At 35.0% G+C, this 20,427-nt stretch overlaps 1 protein-coding gene across 5 annotated transcripts in view; it reads right to left on the bottom strand.

Moving 5' to 3' along the window:
• The window catches only part of nuf (rab11 family-interacting protein nuf), a 98,857-nt gene that overhangs the window by 50,116 nt on the left and 28,314 nt on the right, over positions 1–20,427 (bottom strand). For 2 of the 5 annotated variants that reach the window (XM_028322528.1, XM_028322529.1), the window contains exons 1-2: positions 8,008–8,280; positions 7,094–7,188 (exon numbers count right to left, since the gene is read on the bottom strand). In XM_028322528.1, coding sequence (XP_028178329.1) covers positions 7,094–7,188; positions 8,008–8,155 — 243 coding nt within the window. In that variant the 5' untranslated portion in view covers positions 8,156–8,280. Of the gene's footprint in view, positions 1–7,093; positions 7,189–8,007; positions 8,284–20,427 lie in introns of those variants that run through there. The other 3 variants (XM_028322532.1, XM_028322533.1, XM_028322530.1) reach the window with 2 other exon arrangements.

Here is a 20,427-nt window from a genome sequence, read left to right as displayed (position 1 = left end):
ATCATTCAGGACTGCCTACAAAGAAAAAATATTGTAAGTATGTAAAACTAATTTATTACGACTTACACAATGTAATTTCCGAGTTAATATTCACAGTTTTTATGGCCCGTGTAATCAATTTTAGTTCCAACCACAGATTACAAAAATATGTAAGTAAACCTAGTAAGCAAAGAAACGCATGCTTGGTTATTTCACCTAAATAGGAAAAACCTTGAAATACTTATTACACTTTACTTTTATCTTAGATACTTTATTATAAAAAGATATTCGATAAATAATAGGGCAAGGATAATTCTTGCTATTTTTTTTAAAGCAGAAAAAGGCTACCTACTTGCTTTTTCTGACCGCAATCGCACCTGATTTTAAGTGAAATGCAGTCTAGAATAAAAAAATATAGTTATGATAGTTTAGAATAAAAAATGTAAATTATTTTGGACTTGGATGCGTTAAGATATTATATTTTTTTAAAAGGATATACCTACCGGTAATGTGGGGCCATTTACTTTGAAAATATTAATAACATTTGACTGTGTGACTGGCTCGGAAAAAATTAAAACAAATGCACATGTTCCTTTCTAAAAAACATTGTCTTTATGCAGCGATGACCTCTCAAAGTGCGATAAACGTTTCCCGTTCGCCCACGTTTTTGAATGTAATAAGGAAATTAAAGATGCATTCATACAGGCTGTATGCAAAAAAAAAAAACAAAAAAATAATTAAATCCGTGTTAGATCCTTTTAATTCGCGGATTTTTCGGATCTCCGACTCAAACGACAAAGTACGGTTAACCACATAAGGTAGGCATGAACATGACACGTAAAATATTGCTTCTGCTTTTAAATAGATAATGGCATGTCTAGACTAGTGGCATGTAGAGGCTGTTTCGACATACAATTTGTCAAAAACTGAAAACTCGATGCTGGTACCAATGATGTAAGTATAAGATAGCAATTCGAGAAGTTTGCAATTTTTGGAAATTTTCACGATATAAAGTATATTGACGGAAAATCTACTAAAAGGATTTTCATTATAATTTTCAGGCCTTCACCCAACTCTTCTACTAGCACTTAGTTCAACAAACTGACATTAAAATATGTATTACAAGGCCCTAGCAAAATATAAATACATAATTAATATCACGTCGCAGCCTGCTAAACAAAGTCTGCCATGACTCATTGACAATCTGGAAATAGTGGCAGGGCATTGTGTCTGTCTTGCAATACTATGCCTTACCGCCATTTTGTATTTGCACCTGATTAAAATTAGATAGTCTTAATGACACTTATAAAGAAGGTCGAAAGTCCTTTGCAGATTTAGATTTAAGGTGTTTCTATGTGGTCACTACGAAATCGCTTCTCATCCATAGGATCGCGATTGACAGCGAGTTTTGTCCTATCTATTTGTGTCCGAGATTAATTTCCTAACAATAGCTCTAAGAGAGCAAGATAAAGACTGAACATAAACTGTTGTTGAGTTGCAATTAGTGCAGTTATAATTTTAGCAACGATTTCCTTTTGTTTTATCTAATTCATGACATCCAAAAAAAATAAGACTACTCAAGCAACACAACACTTAAATTATATCAATTGATCATTACCCATACAGACACTTACAAGAACGACGTATTTTTATAGCGGACATGTAGAATAACATTTTCAGGAAAGAATTTCCACAAATGATATTTTTTCATTCGCTTATACTTTCATGAAAACAATTCTAATTATTTAATTATAATAGAGCATTTTTACGAGTATTACAGTAAGTGTGCCTTTGTTACCCATAAACATTCTAACTTTTTTTGTCAATGATAATAATATTATGTGCTTATTGGTATGAAATAAGTATAAATAATTGAGTACAAAAGGTGAGCAGTTGTATGAGTAACAGCAGTAAAAAATAAACAAATAGAAAAGCTTACTGTCTCATGGAGCCCCATCGCCGATGTGGCAGGTTCTCTTGATGGCTACAGACAACAAAACAAACGTGAGAAGCAACGCCAGTGCACAAAAAAAACTTATAGCACAAATATTAAATTTTTGAGTTGACACATTTTTCAGATCTTGTACAAGTGAGGTCGGAGACATCAATTGAGTCGGAGAAATAATATAGGTATTTTTTTTCGCAAAATATTCGTGCTATAAGTAGGAAGTAAAATGAACATAAAAAAGGAAAAAGCTCGCAAACAAAATTATAAAAAGCATAATACATGTAAACAAAATTAAGCAGAAAAAAGTAATTTATTATTGTTTATGTACCCACATACGACTTTGAAGATTTAATTGTTCTCTTATTATTTTTTCGTTTTTATTAGTCATCTTTTTTATCTTGGCTTTAAAATTGGTTGTGATGGGATATAAATCACTAAAATGTGTGAACAGGCAGCTGTGAGTACTTAAACGGATACATAGAACGCCATGGACATTTTAATTTAATTTAATTACCTAGGTGGTGTCCGCCTTAAACTAGTTCGTGTCCAGGAATGTCTGTTCAGGTTACTGCCTGGACTTCTGGTGCCATTTTCTAATCTGTGAACAAAAAAAAAACAATGAAGAGATTTAAAATTAAGTAAAATAACATTATGTCCAATAAGCTCCCACCAAGATACGCCACAAAGCTTTTTTTATCCAGTCTCTGTCAGCTGACCTCTTGATATCATCTGTCCGTTGAGGAGGTGCAATGGGCGTCCACACAGCCTTTGCTGAGAAATGGACTTCATTTCGAAGGTTCAACTTTAAGAAAGTGCCCTGCATTCTTTAAAAGTAAATCAGTGAACGTAGCAGGTTGCAAATCTACCGTCACTTGTTTTGTTCTAAGTTTAACTTACCATTTGTTTAAAAAAGCTGTTTTTTATGAAACGTAACTTGACTTTATTAATATGTATTTAGCCTATTTCAAATATTTTTACGTCATCATAAAACAATATTTTATGTGCTTATTAGAATTTATGATTTATTTAAAATATTTTGAGATGTGCCATAATTTTAATTTGCTCATTAATTTACTAAATATTAATTATAATTTTAACGCGGGATCACGTTTTAACGGGGAAGTGTGTGAGCAACTTGGCGCGATGCCAGGGAAGCGGCGCAGGAGTGTATAGTAATAAAAATATGTGAGACGATACATCTTGTATGCTTTTAGTGAAATGATAGCTTACCATCCGTCAAATAAGATGCGTAAAATATTGCAGCGAAAAGAAAGCTGACTTATTAAATAAATTATCTTCTTGCCTGAGACACAAAATGACTTTCTGTGATAAACTGATGTGTCCCGCGAACAAAATTGTTATCGTAAAACCCTGATAAAACTTAAAAACTAAATTATCCTTAACAACAATAACAATGAATTAAACAATAACGTTATTTTTTTTAACACTAGTTCAATTTTTGTTTTGTGATCAAAGGCCCTGCCAGTGTTTGACTGATGTGTAGAGTTAGGGCGTGTAAAGTTAGAAGCTTGGCTCTACATGAGATGTGATAACTTTTACAGAGCATGTCATACGGTTCGTCTTCTTCTTCTTGTCGTGTCGACAACAAACACAGCGTTGTCAGTAGCCTTCATTAAATCTTCCTGCGTGCAGTTGTACAGTTCGTCTTGGCAACATTTGATGAAAATCACGTAAGAAACAATCATACAGGGCTATACCTACTTTTGCTTTTCTTAGAAATAACGAGATCTAATAGGTATCACGTTGTAGAATAGGTAGTAAAGTAAGAGATCCGCATAAAGATCTTTTTGCATCCATTAGCAACTACGAGTATAATGATACGCATGAAACTGAATCAGATGCCGAGCTTTTTATGGGATCATTGCCTGCCTTAATGTAGCTTTGTAAACCGTATGCCATTACGAGCTACAATTACATCATTCTGAGCTTTAATTATATGTAATCAAAGCTGTTTTTACTGTTAGCCGGGGTTGATCTTAAAAACAATCTTTATAGTTACGTCGAGGCACAGATAATATAATACTAGTGTCGATTTAAACATTTTGCATCTTTAAAACTTTTAGGTTAACAATGCATAGGTAATTGGATTCAGAAAATTCCGTAAAACTAAACATTATCCACCCTACAGCGATGCATGTCTTATTACCCCAACTGTGGGCAGCATCACTGCAAGAGGCCTATAGAGGCCTAGACAGGCTGCTCACTTTTTGAGGGGATCTGGGGTGGTTAGAGTAGGAAGATAAACCACAAATCGCGCACAATGGCCCAATCATGAGGCTAAGCGCGGTATTCGATTGCCCTGCAACTAACTAACCCCAACTATGGGGAGTTTCAGGCCAGTAGTAGACCAATATGTAAGTAAAATGGGTACATACCTCCTGGTGTTAAAAGGAAGAAGGTTTCCTCAGTAAATTTCGATTTCGGGTTCGATTCCCAGGTGCGGCACGATATTAGGTGTATTGATAAGTTTTGTGTACGAGTATCTATCTGATCTCAGTTTGGCTGGGACTTAACATGCTTGAATCTACCAGATTGTACGAAAGCGGCAGGTGTTTACTAAAAGTAAAAAATTAAAACAATCTTGTTCCGATTCCCCAGTTTTCTTCAAATCGTTTCATGCCGCGTTTACGATCATGAAATCTTCTAAAATCACTTTCACATAATACTTATTATTACTCAGAATAACAATAACGATCTTATTTTAACTAGAAACTTTTACGGCTCTTCTAAAGCTATCAAATAAAGACGAATTGGGACTACCTAATAAATTTTTTTTCGCAGAATAAGGCAGGTATAAAATAATAACTTAAAAACAGTTTTCGAATCTTTGAATTCTTGCACGAAATCTGCGAAATGAAAAGTGCGATAATGATTTTTAAACATAATTTTAAAAATACCCTTACTCTATTTATTTTGTGCAAATCATGCCTTTTGGTATTCTTGTTTAAAAAAATAGAACTCCCATAGCTACATAGAGGTACGAGTACTTTTTATTTTTTATTGACTTTTAAAGTTTTTTTTGAACCAGTGCAATTGGACCCTATATTTCCTGTCTTTAATCACCTGGATTTGATCACCTAGGTGATCAAAGTTGACTCTAGGCGACACATTGGTGTCCTATGATCACCCATGGATGAGATCACCTAGGTGATCAAAGTGGACTTCTTACCAAAGTCAAAGTTCACTTTGTTCGCCTGGGTTTTTTATTTATTTATTTTTTTATGTGATAGTGAGGCAACCGAGCAGACGGATCACCTGATGGTAAGTGATTACCGTCGCCCATAGACACCTGCAGACCCAGGGTCGTTACAGGTGCGTTGCCGGCCTTTAAGATAAAGATCTAATCCAGGTGATCATAGTGGAATAGACCACATTTCCAACATATTAAGTTACTATCAGCAATACTGACGTGTTAACAGGTGCATCTGCGTCGCCTTCTCCGTAGCACTCGAAGTTCTCCGCATCTGAGATGGAGTTGCCGGGGCTGGAGTCAGCCGTGGGGTCTGCAACGCCGGCTGCTTCGGCGCCGTTCTGGAATGTACGAGAGAAGGAGCATTTAGGAAGGTTTAACACTTAAGAAGCAGTCTGTCCTATAGATGGTGGTGTAAAGGAGGTACCTACCCAATATTTAACTGGTACTGTAGGTATTTTGTGGTGAATGTGAAATTTGGTGTCATTTATATTGGCCTTATCTCACCTTTGGATACTTAAGGCTAGCACTGCTAGCATCAGCAATATTCTATAAATAAACAACTAATATGGTGGTATAGTAACAACCATTCCATACGGAATTGCAGCCAGTCTCTCATGTCAACTTTGGACAACGATTTAGACAATATTTATGTTTCTGAATATAAGTTTTATCAGTAGCCACCGTCCCTGGGTAAGTTTTATTGTTTCTGTTTGACAAAAAATATTTAATTAAAATAAATTACTGAATAACAATATTTAATAAGTTTTTAATTTTTTATCTATCTATTTATCACTTTCTTCATCAAGAGGTTCTCTACAAAAAACTATTGCTCATTGAAGAACTAATAATAATTATGATCTATTGCCAAGTGGCTGAGCTAATGAGCTGTTACGTACGATAACAAGCTATTATTTTTTGTTGACGAGCTCATCGATGGTCAGAGCCGAGCTATAAAGATGATGGATGATGATGATATGATGCTTAGATGGGTTTTGCTCAACCGAATCAAACAAACTTAAGAATGATGAATTGAAAAACTTATTTTTTAATAAAAAGCCTCAGATAGATAAAAAACGCTGCTTCACCACTATTAATCAATCAACCATTACCAATAATATTTAGGAAAGTATGGTACATCATGTAACGGCAATATTCCCACCTCTCGTTTCCAACGCTGCAACTCCTGTGTAGCCAGGATGTACTACAGCTTGACCGCCAATAAAAACCCAACCAGTGAAGGTCATGTTTGTCCCGGGGGAAAGTTAAACTGTTATAGGACAGAAATTAATCTGAAGAACATAGGAGGAGTTAGAAGTTAACGTCCGACTTCCAGTGCAAAGCGGATAACAGGTGACAAAACCAAAGTTGAGTAATACTCGTAGATATACTATGTAGTGTTATTTTATGCAGTGAAAAAGTTTCTTTTATATTATGTGAAATGAAACAAACAGGCAGGAAACTTAATAAAGCCTGAGTAAATGGAAGGTATTATTGTCTTAACCTTGACACAGCGATCGATACCGGTTGGAATCGATGGACAGCAATTATCTCTAAAAATAGAGACTGAATGACAATCGTGGTCGCGGATAAAGGGAATGTAAATAAATCATTAGTCGTAATAGGTCAAGTGTTCATAAAATTGACCATTATGTAAACAATGTTATACACGAGTTTTTGTGTGACATAATTGTGCTGGCATCGTTATTATAATACTCGTACCTAGTTGCTGGGAACTGCTAGAGCTAGAGCTAAAGAGGACTGAATTTAATGTAAAATGACCACATCATTCAAATAATGTAACATGTTACATAATTTATTATAACAAACCGGTGAATAAATAGTCGCCAGGAGTTCCAAGAATTGGAACTAGGAAGGAAGATTGGAATATTTGTTCAGTCAGTGCTCCATATTTTGCAGTTTTACTATTAAAAATATTTTTTTGGTATAGGTACCTGTAGTTTCCTTGGTAAGTTCCCTGGAGATGAGCGAGGCGACTTCGTCCTTTGGAACACGCTGGGCGCCATCATGGCCGCCGGCGCCTTCAGTTCTGGAAATAAGAAAACATAGGATTATATTAATTAATAATAAAAATAAATCCCATTATTATTAACGGTAATAGGACACTGTTGCATCTAATTTGAGTAGAATCTCAATTTATAGACAAAAAATTTACATACATTGGCTTATAGCTTTCTATATCATGGTTTAAATTTTAAAGGGGTAGTAAAATGGCGCACTCATCTCAACTGTAGTTGAATCAACAGAATAACCTAATTTTGCAAATGTTATTCGGCATGATCTTCATTTACAAGAAAATGTACTTTCAGTATAAGCAAAAAAGAAATCATCTGCAAATAACGCGTTCTTCTGATAAGATCAGTTTTAGTTAAGATAACGATAAAAATGTAGAGCACAGTTTGTGCACGTTTTATTTTAGTGAGTTACATGCACTTTACGTATTTAGTTGCAAGACTTGTCTCACTGACCAGCTAACATCAAAATCATCAGGTCTGCATCGACTCTACAGTCTATTATCCCTGATCGACCTAGACGCTAGTAAGCTTTGTTGCCTATTACTGTCTATCTCATTTCCTGGTGCATCAGCTGGTAGTAGCATAGTAGCAGCCGCCTCACACGTTGTAGCACTTTGGTCACCAAGGTCTAGCATCTATTGGTCCTGATTAATTTGAGATCGGATGCTACATTAGCATTGTTTGCCTACCATACATCGCTTCGTGCAGTAGGCGACAATACCACAGCAGCAGCCGCCCCAGCAACACTAGGCCTTGCGACATCAACATTATAATCTATTGATTCTTCATCTTTAAAGGCTTTGCTACACTTTGTTACTTTTCTCATTGCCTACCATATATCGCTTCGTGCAGTAGACGAAAATACCACAGCAGCAGCCGCCCCAGCAACACCAGGCCTTCCCACCACGCCTGCAGTAGTCGCGCGAGCTCGACCACGTCGCGAGTCACCACGACCACCGCCTCCGTCATCGACACTAGCATCTACGAGTATATCGTCCACTACATCACTTGAAAGTTTTGGATCTTCAATTGTTTTGTTATCGTTTCCATATTGATCACTTTGTCACTTGAAAGTTTTTTACTGTCACTTGTTTCATAATTGTTTCATTCTGTTCATTCTCGGACTGAACGGATTGACCGAAGACCTATTTAATTGAAGTCAGTTGTAGATGTAATCTGCTAAGAACCACTCGCTGTGGATTTTTTGTTTCTTTGATTTGATGATGTAGAGCCATGAATTTTTTGCCTATCACCTAGGTACCTATGTTCAATCTACACACACATGAAAATTAATTACTACAATATTGTGAAACCGTAAAGTTTTCTAGTTAGCTACAGTTGCAAAAATATCATCCACCTACACAATATTACACTTGAGCGTTAGTTTGGTGACAAGTTCCAAATAAGTAGGTATTACTATTCAAGTGCTTGATTGATAACTTATATGGTATCTTGGAAGACCTTCGGAAACTTGACGACCTCCATGCTTTTGCATCACCAACCACATCTGGCCTCGCCCTTATCAAAATACTTATGCATCACATTTGCACATATTTATATTTATAATCTGCACTCTAGCCAATTTACGGTTTCCATTTTGGAAAGCGGACTTTACTTTTAGCATAACGTTTTGAAGTTGTGGTTATCGTCGATTAAGTTTAATAGCAATTGCTAACTTTCTGCAAGTAAGTGTGGATTTGCTAATCGATCTATTAGTTTGTTCACTTTGAATTTCGCTGTACATTTCTGAGCGATCTAAGATTGTTATTCAGAGCGTGACGTCTGCAGCGGCGATGTATTGCGATCATTCGCGGCTGGGATGAATGATGTCGCTTATTATGTCGTCATTATGGATTGAAATCCATAAGAGACTAATTGAAGGCGACAACGGCCTATCACGTGACTAGCGGTGATACATCGCTAATGTAATTGCAGACGAAGTGATGATGGTTGATCATTGATCTCGTACATGAGATTAATTGTTTTAAGAATTGAAATCTCTCGCTTGTGCCACAAGAAGATTATGCTAAGAATTCAGCTCATTGAAAGTCATTGAATTTCCATTCCATTTCTAAAATCAAGTAAGTCTTACTACCGAAAATGTCGAGAAAGTTCGTCAAATATAACGACTCTTTGGACTTCATTTAGTAAATGTAATTATAACTACAAGTCTTCGGATATACCTAAGGAACTAGGAAAGGGAACTAGTTCATGCGATTAACATGAAAGTCAGCAAATGCACCTCGCCTCGCACGGCTATGACAAGAATGCGGGGATAGCGGTACAGCTGGCCGATTGCCCGCCGATTGAGAGACCCACCGTTTTGAATTAACTTTAATAGCTCCCAGCATTAACTCTGTTTTACACGAGAAACGCGGTTATGATTGTAAAAAGTCTCGTTAAGTTAACCAGCAGAATATCCAGGTAAATGATCGCATAATTTTATTTTATTTTCATTGGCAAAAGAAATTTATGTCGTTAGCGTGTTTAGAATTGCAGTGCTTCACCTAATTTTTCTTTCGCTTCAGGTAAGTGGGTAAGTTTATCGTTTTCTATTTCATTAAATAAAGAGAGTTAAATAATGTTAAGCTAACTGAAGTGCATAAGCAGTTTATTAAATTAATTTCATCTTGATACTCGCACTTAGATGGAGATAAAATAATTTTAAATATCTGTTTACTATTCGAGAACCGAGCGAAAGTCCACGCTCTCTGCACAAGCATTTGATTTGGTTTGGCGCTATCGTCGCATGTTGACACCGATATTACCCGTTTGACACATTAATCGATATCTGACTAATCGATTTATCAGTGTGTAAATGATGAAGATGGATGTGATCGAAAGTTTACAAATCGATTACATTTGAATCAAAGTCTTTTCGATTACTAATTCCATTCATTTTAAAGTCTGATACATTTCGTATTTTCCATCTGAGAAATAATGGGTTCTCCACTCTTTTAATTCCTTTTAACGCCAAAAGGTAAGACCCAACTTGTGTCTTTTTTTCTGGCAGGTCCAATCTACATAATTTATACCAATTTATCTAAAAGTTTAGGGTTTTGTTAAGGCGTAAAAACACATTATACAAAGATAGAATTTTGTTAGTTTCGCCATTATAATATCAACAATATTATCTCAATAACAGAACAGAGGTTGACCAGATTTTTTTTTAGAGTTAGTGACAGTTTCAATTGTTTAACCACTATGTAACGCTGTGCCCGTTTTGAGTAACAGTGGTAACAGTTTAAACAGCAATTTAGTTAAACTAGGTAAAACTGTTTCCTTATCAAAGACGACGTAACTCGCATTTTAAGAGCAATTTCCTTGTGATCCGGTTGACATAGTTACCACAATATTTATAAGGCGACAGCACATCAAATTATATTTTATAGTTGCAAAATAGCACATAATTATAGCTAACATAAGGTGCTCCAAAGACAAGCTTGATGTTCTTTAGTTCGTATTTGTATGAAGTCTGAAAACAGTTAAACTTATTCTTGCGTAAGTTCATGTTTGAATCTTAGATAACCTTCTAACTTTGGTTTTTCTCATGCGAAATTTCACTTAAAAAGTTAGAGACAAGTGCACTCAAGTTAAGGAATGGATTAAAAAAATAAAAAGTGGTATAAAATGACGACGTAGTGAAGGCCAATGACCTCATGTCACAATGAACGTAACAGAAACAAAACAATTGCATGCACAATNTTTAAGGAGCTTACTTACCCCTCTAAAACTTGCGCCACAGATAATCTTTCGTGATTTCTCTTGTTACAAACCGAAATAAAAAAGTGGTTTGTAAATAGTTAAAGCCACATCTAAGCTACTTTTAAAACCGTGTATTTATTATATTCTGCAAGTTCGAATTTCAAAATTAGCTTAATTGGTAACTTTTTAGCAGTAAATTTAATCTGTAACTTGCTGCAAATATCTAATGAATTCAAACAAATTATTTTTAAAAATAGCTTCGATACATATTATACATTTTTCAAACCACTTTTTTAATTTCGGTCTATAACAAAAGTAATCAAGAAAAAATATGGTGGCGCTGGTTAGCTATGGTACAACCCTTAATAATATTAAGTACATGTTTTTCCTTCTAAGTTCAATGAGCACTATGTATTGTATACAGGGTGTTTCTTGTAAGGTGTCAAGCCGAAGGCAGGTGATAGGTGAGGACTAGACCTATTGATTTCACCCCTATGTATGTTGTACGATTTTTCGTAGTTTAGAAGTTATCGTTAATTTTGTGATTTTTTCAAATTTTATGACCTAGTAGGCTTTAAATTTTTTTATCTTTTTTTGGGTTGACTTTTCTCAGATTTCTTTTTTTTGACCTTCCTATCTTTGATAAAAGATACAACATTTTCGCCAGAAACATAAAAAATATGCTTTTAGCAGAACATTATAAAATTTTCAACTTAAAAGTTTGAAAAAAAAAAGAACTTTCATAGGTCCAAAATAGTTTTAAAAACTGCGCAGTTTTCTAAACTTTCATAATAATAAAAAAAAATATGTACTTAATCCGCCATTTTTTTCTCTAATCGCTCCACTAAAGTGGTAAGTCGGAGATTCAATCAAAAAAAAAATCAAAGGCAAGAGCTCCTCGCTGTGGATAAAAAAATGTTCTGTTCAGTTATTGTCTCTAAATGTATTCTACGTAACGTAAACTTAGGGGATTGCAAACATTAGTTAGTCCTAAGAATGTCAAAAACATGTAACGGAATCTCCGACTTACCACTTTAGTGGAGCGATTACAGAAAATAATGGCCTATTAAGTACATGTTTTTTTGTATTATTATGAAAGTTCAGAAAACTGCGCAGTTTTTAAAATTATTTTGGACCTATGGAAGTTCTTTTTTTTTCGAAGTTTTAAGTTGAAAATTTTAGAATGTTCTGCTAAAAGCATATTTTTATGTTTCTAGCACAAATTTTGTATCTTGCATCAAAGATAGGAAGGTGATAATTTTTTTCAGACATCTGCAATTAATAGGGAATAGGGAATCTGTCAAAAAAAATAAATCTGAGAAAAGTCAACCCAAAAAAAAGATTAAAAAAAATTAAAGCCATGCTAGGTCATAAAATTTGAAAAAATCACAAAATTAACGATAACTTCTAAACTACGAAAAATCGTAGAACATACATGGGGGTGAAATCGATAGGTCTAATCATCACCTGCCTTCGGCNTTTGTGTACAGATAACAGAAAAATAACCATACCTATAGAAATTCCTAAACACATAGTACACCAGATAGACAAAAAACCATACAAAAAAACTTTGTGCAGAATGTTCACTATTATTTGTAAGATATTTATTTTTTATTTAAAAATAATAATGACTAGTTAAAGCAGTAATTTTATGATTTTAATACAGTATACCATCACGTAATATGTGACTATTTTAAATGAAACCAAAAATATCTAAATTTTAATAATTCCAAATTAAAATTGAATATATTTATATTTTTAAAGAAATAAGTACATATTGATTTAACCACATAGATAAACCTTTTTTTAAGGATACTACAAATAGTTTTAACCATAATATTCATGCCTGAAACTTAAAAAATGTTACAAAATACATGCCGGGACAAAATTGACCCAGCGGCGCTTTTAGGGGGGTCGTAATCTTCGGCACTTCTAGTGTTAATCTTAGATAACCTTCTAACTTTGGGTTTTCTCATGCGAAATTTCACATATAAAGTTAGAGACAAGTGCTCTCAATCTCAAGCACAGAATAAGTAATACAGGTACAGAAGGATTACTCCGCAAGACGATTTAAATAAATGCGAGTCTTGCTACGACGCGATACAGTGGAATTCAGCTCGCACAGCACTACGTACCTACAATTTTATTCACCTACAAGTTTTGTCTCTTTCTATCGCGTGTCTCTGAACTCTTCTTACGCTGCTAGGGTTGCTATGCTGTCTAGTGAAAAAATAGAATTAATCTACTTAGATGTTTGTAATGAGGTACGTATATAGGTAAGTATTAGTGTTATTTTACCTTTGTAAAAATAACATTTTAAATATACCTACTTAGGATAAAAAAGTACTTATTTTAATACAATGTCTTCATTCATACCTATTTTAACATAAGACAAATAAATTAAACATACCTACTATCACAGAAGAAAGAATGACATCATACCTACCTATTTACTACGCAAACACGAAACGGCTACATCATAGAACGAGAGGCATCACCCGAAAATCATATTTGTATTTGGCTTTGCACAAACTTAATCTAATGTTACTCGCTGTACTTTGGCAACAATTTATTTTTTACTGAATATTGTTGGGGTACCTATGCATTATGGTAAAAGAACTAGCTTGTCGTAATTTGGTGTATCGATGTTACTCTTCCGTTTCATTTACCTACACGGAAAGGTAATAGTTAATATTTTAACGATAAAATTCTTAAAACATCATAAATTGTATTCAAAAGAAATTATTTATTAAAGACAAAACATCAAGTCCCGACGGGCGTGCGCGTGACACTCGACTGATATAATACCCGCCGGCGGGGCGCTCCGCTGTAGGTAATTATCGGATGTACCGCGCGGAGTGAGCCAGGCCTGTCTCAAGTTTAGGAATGGATTTAAAAAATAAAAAGTGGTAAGTATGAAAAGACGAGGTACCTAGCGAAGGCTAATGACCTCATGTCACATTGAACGTAACAGAAACAAAACTATTGCATGCACAATAATAATAAAATAACTGAAAAATATGTAATCGGAAGGACGTTGCTCACTTTATTTTAAAGTAGATTCGAATAAAGTACAATAACTAGTTACTAGACTAATAACTATAGTAATTTAGTTCCAGTTAACTTGTAACTGTTAGTAAACACAGTTTTTCAGCACGCAACTGAAATGAAATAACCGACATGTGTTTCTTTAGGTTTACGTAAACTGGACGACCTTCGATTTCTTAACGCAATATTTATAAGTTGTAATTTAATTGAACTACTCGTTCTTCATAGATAAAATTCTTATAGTATTATTTTTTTCTGATATATTTTTCATGAAAAAAATTGCTGAAAACAAATTAGGAACTTTTTAACTACATTTTCTCTTATTCGGAGCCTAACCTAACGCAACATTAGCTAGGTGTTTTTTTATCAAGAATTATTAAGGTTTTGTCACACCGCAAAGTTTTCTAGCAATACTTGTGTCATCGTTACATACTTTTAGTTTACGTCAAAATAAGGATCATCGTCTTTTTAACCTTTTCAAGTACCTTATTACTATTCAAGTGCTTGATTGTTAACTTATATGGTATCTTAGAAGACCTTCGGAAACTTGACGACCTCCATGCTTTTGAATCACCAAGCACATCTGGCCTCGCCCTTATCAAAATACTTATGCATCACATTTGCATTTACATATTTATAGTCTGCACTCTAGGCAATTGACGCTTTTTATTTTGGAAAGTGGACTTTACTTTTAGCATATCTTTTTATATTGTGGTTATCGTCGATTAAGTGTAATAGCGATTGCTAACTTTCTACAAGTAAGTGTGGATTTGCTAATCGATCTATTAGTTTGTTCACTTTGAGTTTCGCTGTACATTTCTGAGCGTTCTAAGATTGTTATTTAGAGCGTGACGTCTATAGCTGCGATGTATTGCGATCATTCGCGGCTGGGATGAATGATGTCGCTTATTATGTCGTCATTATGGATTGAAATCCATAAGAGACTAATTGAAGGCGACAACGGCCTATCACGTGACTAGCGGTGATACATCGCTAATGTAATTGCAGACGAAGTGATGATGGTTGATCATTGATCTCGTACATGAGATTAATTGTTTTAAGAATTGAAATCTCTCGCTTGTGCCACAAGAAGATTATGCTAAGAATTCAGCTCATTGAAAGTCATTGAATTTCCATTCCATTTCTAAAATCAAGTAAGTCTTACTACCGAAAATGTCGAGAAAGTTCGTCAAATATAACGACTCTTTGGACTTCATTTAGTAAATGTAATTATAACTACAAGTCTTCGGATATACCTAAGGAACTAGGAAAGGGAACTAGTTCATGCGATTAACATGAAAGTCAGCAAATGCACCTCGCCTCGCACGGCTATGACAAGAATGCGGGGATAGCGGTACAGCTGGCCGATTGCCCGCCGATTGAGAGACCCACCGTTTTGAATTAACTTTAATAGCTCCCAGCATTAACTCTGTTTTACACGAGAAACGCGGTTATGATTTTAAAAAGTCTCGTTAAGTTAACCAGCAGAATATCCAGGTAAATGATCGCATAATTTTATTTTATTTTCATTGGCAAAAGAAATTTATGTCGTTAGNAAAGGAGAACAACCATTTTGGGCCCAAGTTTGTACAGAGTTGTACATTGGTAGGTTTTTGATATTATATTACGCATACATTAGGGAGTATTTTACGGTAAAAATGATAATTTTAACTGATGTCGTAAGTCGTATACAATAATAAAAACGAATTAATGATTTAATCTAAGATAACGTGAAATGGAACGTTAAAAGTCAATCGATTAAAGACTCAATACACTATACTGTCCCACCAAACTCATTGACAGGGGGGCGCCACCATCGTTCAACTATATAGTTTCTAACATGGCAAAAATCGAAACCAGCGATCCGGTATTGACAGTGGCGCCCCCTGTCAATGTCACGGGTGGGACAATTCAGTGTATTTGATCTTTAAGAAGGTTTGTACTGACAGATGACAAAACTAAAATGATTGAATGAATTAATGAATGAAAATAATTCGTTTTGTCATCTGTCATTGCAGCAATGTCACTTGCACAGATATGGAATCACAGATGAGACCACAGATTAGAGAGTATGTCTAAAGGATCTAAAGGATGAGACTGTTGCGAATGCTTGTTGAATTGAATTAAAACGAATTAAAAGAAGAAGAAGAAATAAAACTATCGATTAATAACATTTTATGCTATTTCTAACGGATTCTGCTTGCGATTTGGGTAACTGACGACTTGATTTTGTATAAAAGTAACATTTTTTCTAGTTTTTTCTAATTTAGTTTTCTCGAGAATAACACTAGTTAGCAACCTCAAATAAACACAATAATAAACTAGTTTATGAAGGCATAAAAATGACATGAAATTTGTAGCTGTACAAATAACTTAGTACTGGGCCCAACGCTTCATAGAAAGTGGTTGTTCTCCTTTCTCAAATTCTTGCATCTTCATTTGTTTAGCATTAACAACATGTCACTTTTGTAGGTACACATTTTTTTTTTATTTCAGTCATCGAAAAAGTTCTTATTTAAATTTGAAAGTTTTTTTTACAATTATGTTTGTTTTTGGAAGTTCGATTTTCAAATCTATTTTTTTTTTTTGAATAGGGAATTCCCGAATCGGACCCAGGACCGGCGAGGTCCGACAACCGGCGAAGACTGCGCCGGCGCAGCTCAACCGGTACACGTTATGCAAGTAATCGAAGTAACATTACGTTTTTATCGGTTTATTGATAAAAAATAACTCATTCGTCAGTCAATGAAGTCTATGAAATAAACGTTAGACATTACCATGATTGCTCGTGCAGCTAATGCAGTGATTTATATGACTTCGAAGTGTGATATTTATGTATTACATAACAGTTATTGTGAAATTAAATACTTAGACCTCGGAGAAACTACACACAAAGTAATTAGGTACGAGTTCGTCACGATAAGTGATTTGATAAATAGGTATTAAACTAAGCATGTATAGGTACCTAAAATTAAATGTTTATTTTTTGTGAATTTTGTATTAAAATTACACTAATGAAAACTCACAGCTCTCTTTTCTTCATTTGAATTTAAAAATGTGCCCTGAAAAAATATTTGTCAATCATTATTTTGCGCCATCATGCCAAAGAAAATGGTATCCAACAAAGAGGATTCAATCGAAAGTGTTGCTGAATGGCTACCATTTTCGTTGCAATATTGTGTGCATTGTGTTTTCAGGTATTAGAATAGTCGTGATTTCGATTGAATCGGGCAAAAAGCTGATTTTACTGTCATTCTGTTAGGGTTGGCAACTTTAAGAAACTCTACATTTCTACTAAATGTTACCCGGTAAAATTTTTGATCACGCGAGTATGACTATGTTAAAATAAGCATTCCACTTTACAATTTGGATTACACATAACATGTTGTGTATGTGTATGCCTTTAATAGGTATATTATATTTTAAAAATATGAGGATTCCGGGTGAAGCTCGCTTCCACCTTCAGTCTGATCATCACTTACCATCAGGTGAGATACAGGCCAAGAGCTTCCTCGTTAAAGAAATGTGAACTTTTCAAATAGCTTAAGTATGCATGTACTGTTGGTGTACCTTTTCAAATAAAATAAAACACTAATTTGTTGCTGGATTTTCCATAATCAATTATGAATTCTCCAAAAATGTAATTAAAAAAACAGAATAATGATAAATACCGCTATATTTTGGCAATCAGTAACCCTATCCACGCGCACCGATATCAACTCGCGCGCATTTGACCAATACCGATACTTACGATACAATCAGTGCAACAAACTAAATAGACCGCGAACACACGAGCACATTTGCATTACTCGGTGGCCTTGACTGTACACTTTTTAGAGTTCCATCGTCTAATGGAAATTAGAAGGGCTCATCCCTAAGGCGTGTAGTGTTTGGATTTAAAGAGTTAACCAGATAAATACACTGTTTGAACTCTTTAACAGCCGCTTGTTTTTCAGCGAATCCTTAAGCATACGACTGCTGAAGTCCGCATGTACGAGGGCGGCACTGAAAATTTCGGGAATCAAGGAAGTGAAACAACATTACTATTTAAAAATGTATTTATTGCTTTTTAAAGTATTCTCCGCGAACTTTGACACATTTTTCCATACACGAAACCNAAGGGTGCGATATTATGTATTATCAGATATTGTGAAATTAAATACTTAGACCTCGGAGAAACTACACACAAAGTAATTAGGTACGAGTTCGTCACGATAACTGATTTGATAAATAGTTACTACCTATGTAAGTATAGGTACCTAAAATTAAATGTTTATTTTTTGAGAATTTTGTATTAAAATTATACTAATGAAAAATCACAGCTCTCTTTTCATCATTTGAATTTAAAAATGTGCCCTGAAAAAATATTTGTCAATCATTATTTTGCGCCATCATGCCAAAGAAAATGGTATCCAACAAAGAGGATTCAATCGAAAGTGTTGCTGAATGGCTACCATTTTCGTTGCAATATTGTGTGCATTGTGTTTTCAGGTATTAGAATAGTCGTGATTTCGATTGAATCGGGCAAAAAGCTGATTTTACTGTCATTCTGTTAGGGTTGGCAACTTTAAGAAACTCTACATTTCTACTAAATGTTACCCGGTAAAATATTTGATCACGCGAGTATGACTATGTTAAAATAAGCATTCCACTTTACAATTTGGATTACACATAACATGTTGTGTATGTGTATGCCTTTAATAGGTATATTATATTTTAAAAATAATTCCGGGTGAAGCTCGCTTCCACCTTCAGTCTGATCATCACTTACCATCAGGTGAGATACAGGCCAAGAGCTTCCTCGTTAAAGAAATGTGAACTTTTCAAATAGCGTAAGTATGCATGTACTGTTGGTGTACCTTTTCAAATAAAATAAAACACTAATTTGTTGCTGGATTTTCCATAGTCAATTCTTAATTCTCCAAAAATTTAAATAAAATAATAGAATAATGATAAATACATTATCATACCGCTGTAATTCGGCAATCGGTAACCCTATCCACGCGCACCGATATCAACTCGCGCGCATTTGACCAATACCGATACTTACGATACAATCAGTGCAACAAACTAAATAGACCGCGAACACACGAGCACATTTGCTTAACTCAGTGGCCTTGACTGTACACTTTTTAGAGTTCCATCGTCAAATAGAAATTAGAAGGGATCCCTCCTTAAGGCGTGTGTAGGTTCTGGACTTAAAGTTAACCAGATAAATACACTGTTTGTACTCTTCGCTCTCTCTTCTCTAGCTTCTACCTTCGGCCTGATCATCACTTACCATCAGGTGAAATACAGGCCAAGAACTTCCTCGTTGTGGATAAAAAAAAACTCTTAACAGCGGCTTGTTTTTCAACGAATTCTTAAGCATATGACTGCTGAAGTCCGCATGTACAACCATCACAGACTATCATAAATTCAGGCAAGACCTACCTGCTGTAGTTTGCGGACTAGTCTACGTTAAAGTATAGAAAATGTATGTGTATCTAGGAATGAATTGAATCCCAATCTCGTAAGCAATGAGATCAGAGGCATGCGTTCAACTGTTATAAAATATTCCAAACCGTAGGAATTTCGTAATGTCATCCTAGTTTAATGGTTCACAAAAACGGCCGAATTGCCATTCTAATGGGTGTAATAATGTGAAATATGCGCTGTTAAATTTGCCCAATTCCTTTTGTTTAACATAAATTTTCACATATTTTTTCCAGTTTTTTATATTTTTACGTAATTTTAATTGCCGTATCACTGTCACAGTGATGCAATGTTTTTCTCCAAAAAAAGCTAAATAAGGTAACTTAGTTTGTCCATTAATAGAATTCTATTACGTTTTTTATATCTCGTAAAAGAATAAAAGTTAGCGGATCGATTGGGCAGTGGGCAGTGGCATCGACCTCGTATTGCGCAACGCCTGGCCAGCAGGGCTACTCCGAAGCTGTTTACGTAGTTTCAGATCTATCTGTTACCGTCGCTCATGCGGCATCTGAGAGGGATGACAACATTCGAAACTTCGGATAACGTTTTTCAGAATAACCCCGCAGCCTCGGTGCATTCGACACACGGCCAGCCAGCTCGGTGACGAATCGAATAATCGAGCGATTATTGTATCGATATAGTCGAACAGAATAACGTTTATGACGAGTGACCAATCAGGAATGTCTAATGACAAAATGATACGTCTAAGGTTAATACGTTTAACATAACGGATAGGTATTTACAGTGCTTTATGACTCTACATTTTTGCTTTAGATTTCTTTTTTCTTATGTAGTCGCCTCGCCAGTCTGTATAAAGGCAACCGTTATTTACTCTACAGATTGCACTGAAAGGCATGAAAATAGTTATTATATTGTAGGCATTCGCTCAGAAAGGATAATCCAGCCTAAAACCTCTCAGGGAAATATGGGGTCCAAATTATTACCACGGGGCGAAAATCTAGTAACTTATTAGGTACAAATTCATATGACTCAAAGCTACGATAGGTTCATCGCATAAAAGGTCG

Source organism: Ostrinia furnacalis, unplaced genomic scaffold (assembly GCF_004193835.3).
Source record: "Ostrinia furnacalis isolate ACB-3 unplaced genomic scaffold, ASM419383v2 OfSCF7664, whole genome shotgun sequence".
NCBI classification, from domain to species: Eukaryota; Metazoa; Arthropoda; class Insecta; order Lepidoptera; family Crambidae; genus Ostrinia; species Ostrinia furnacalis.
This window is presented reverse-complemented; position numbering and strand designations above follow the sequence as displayed.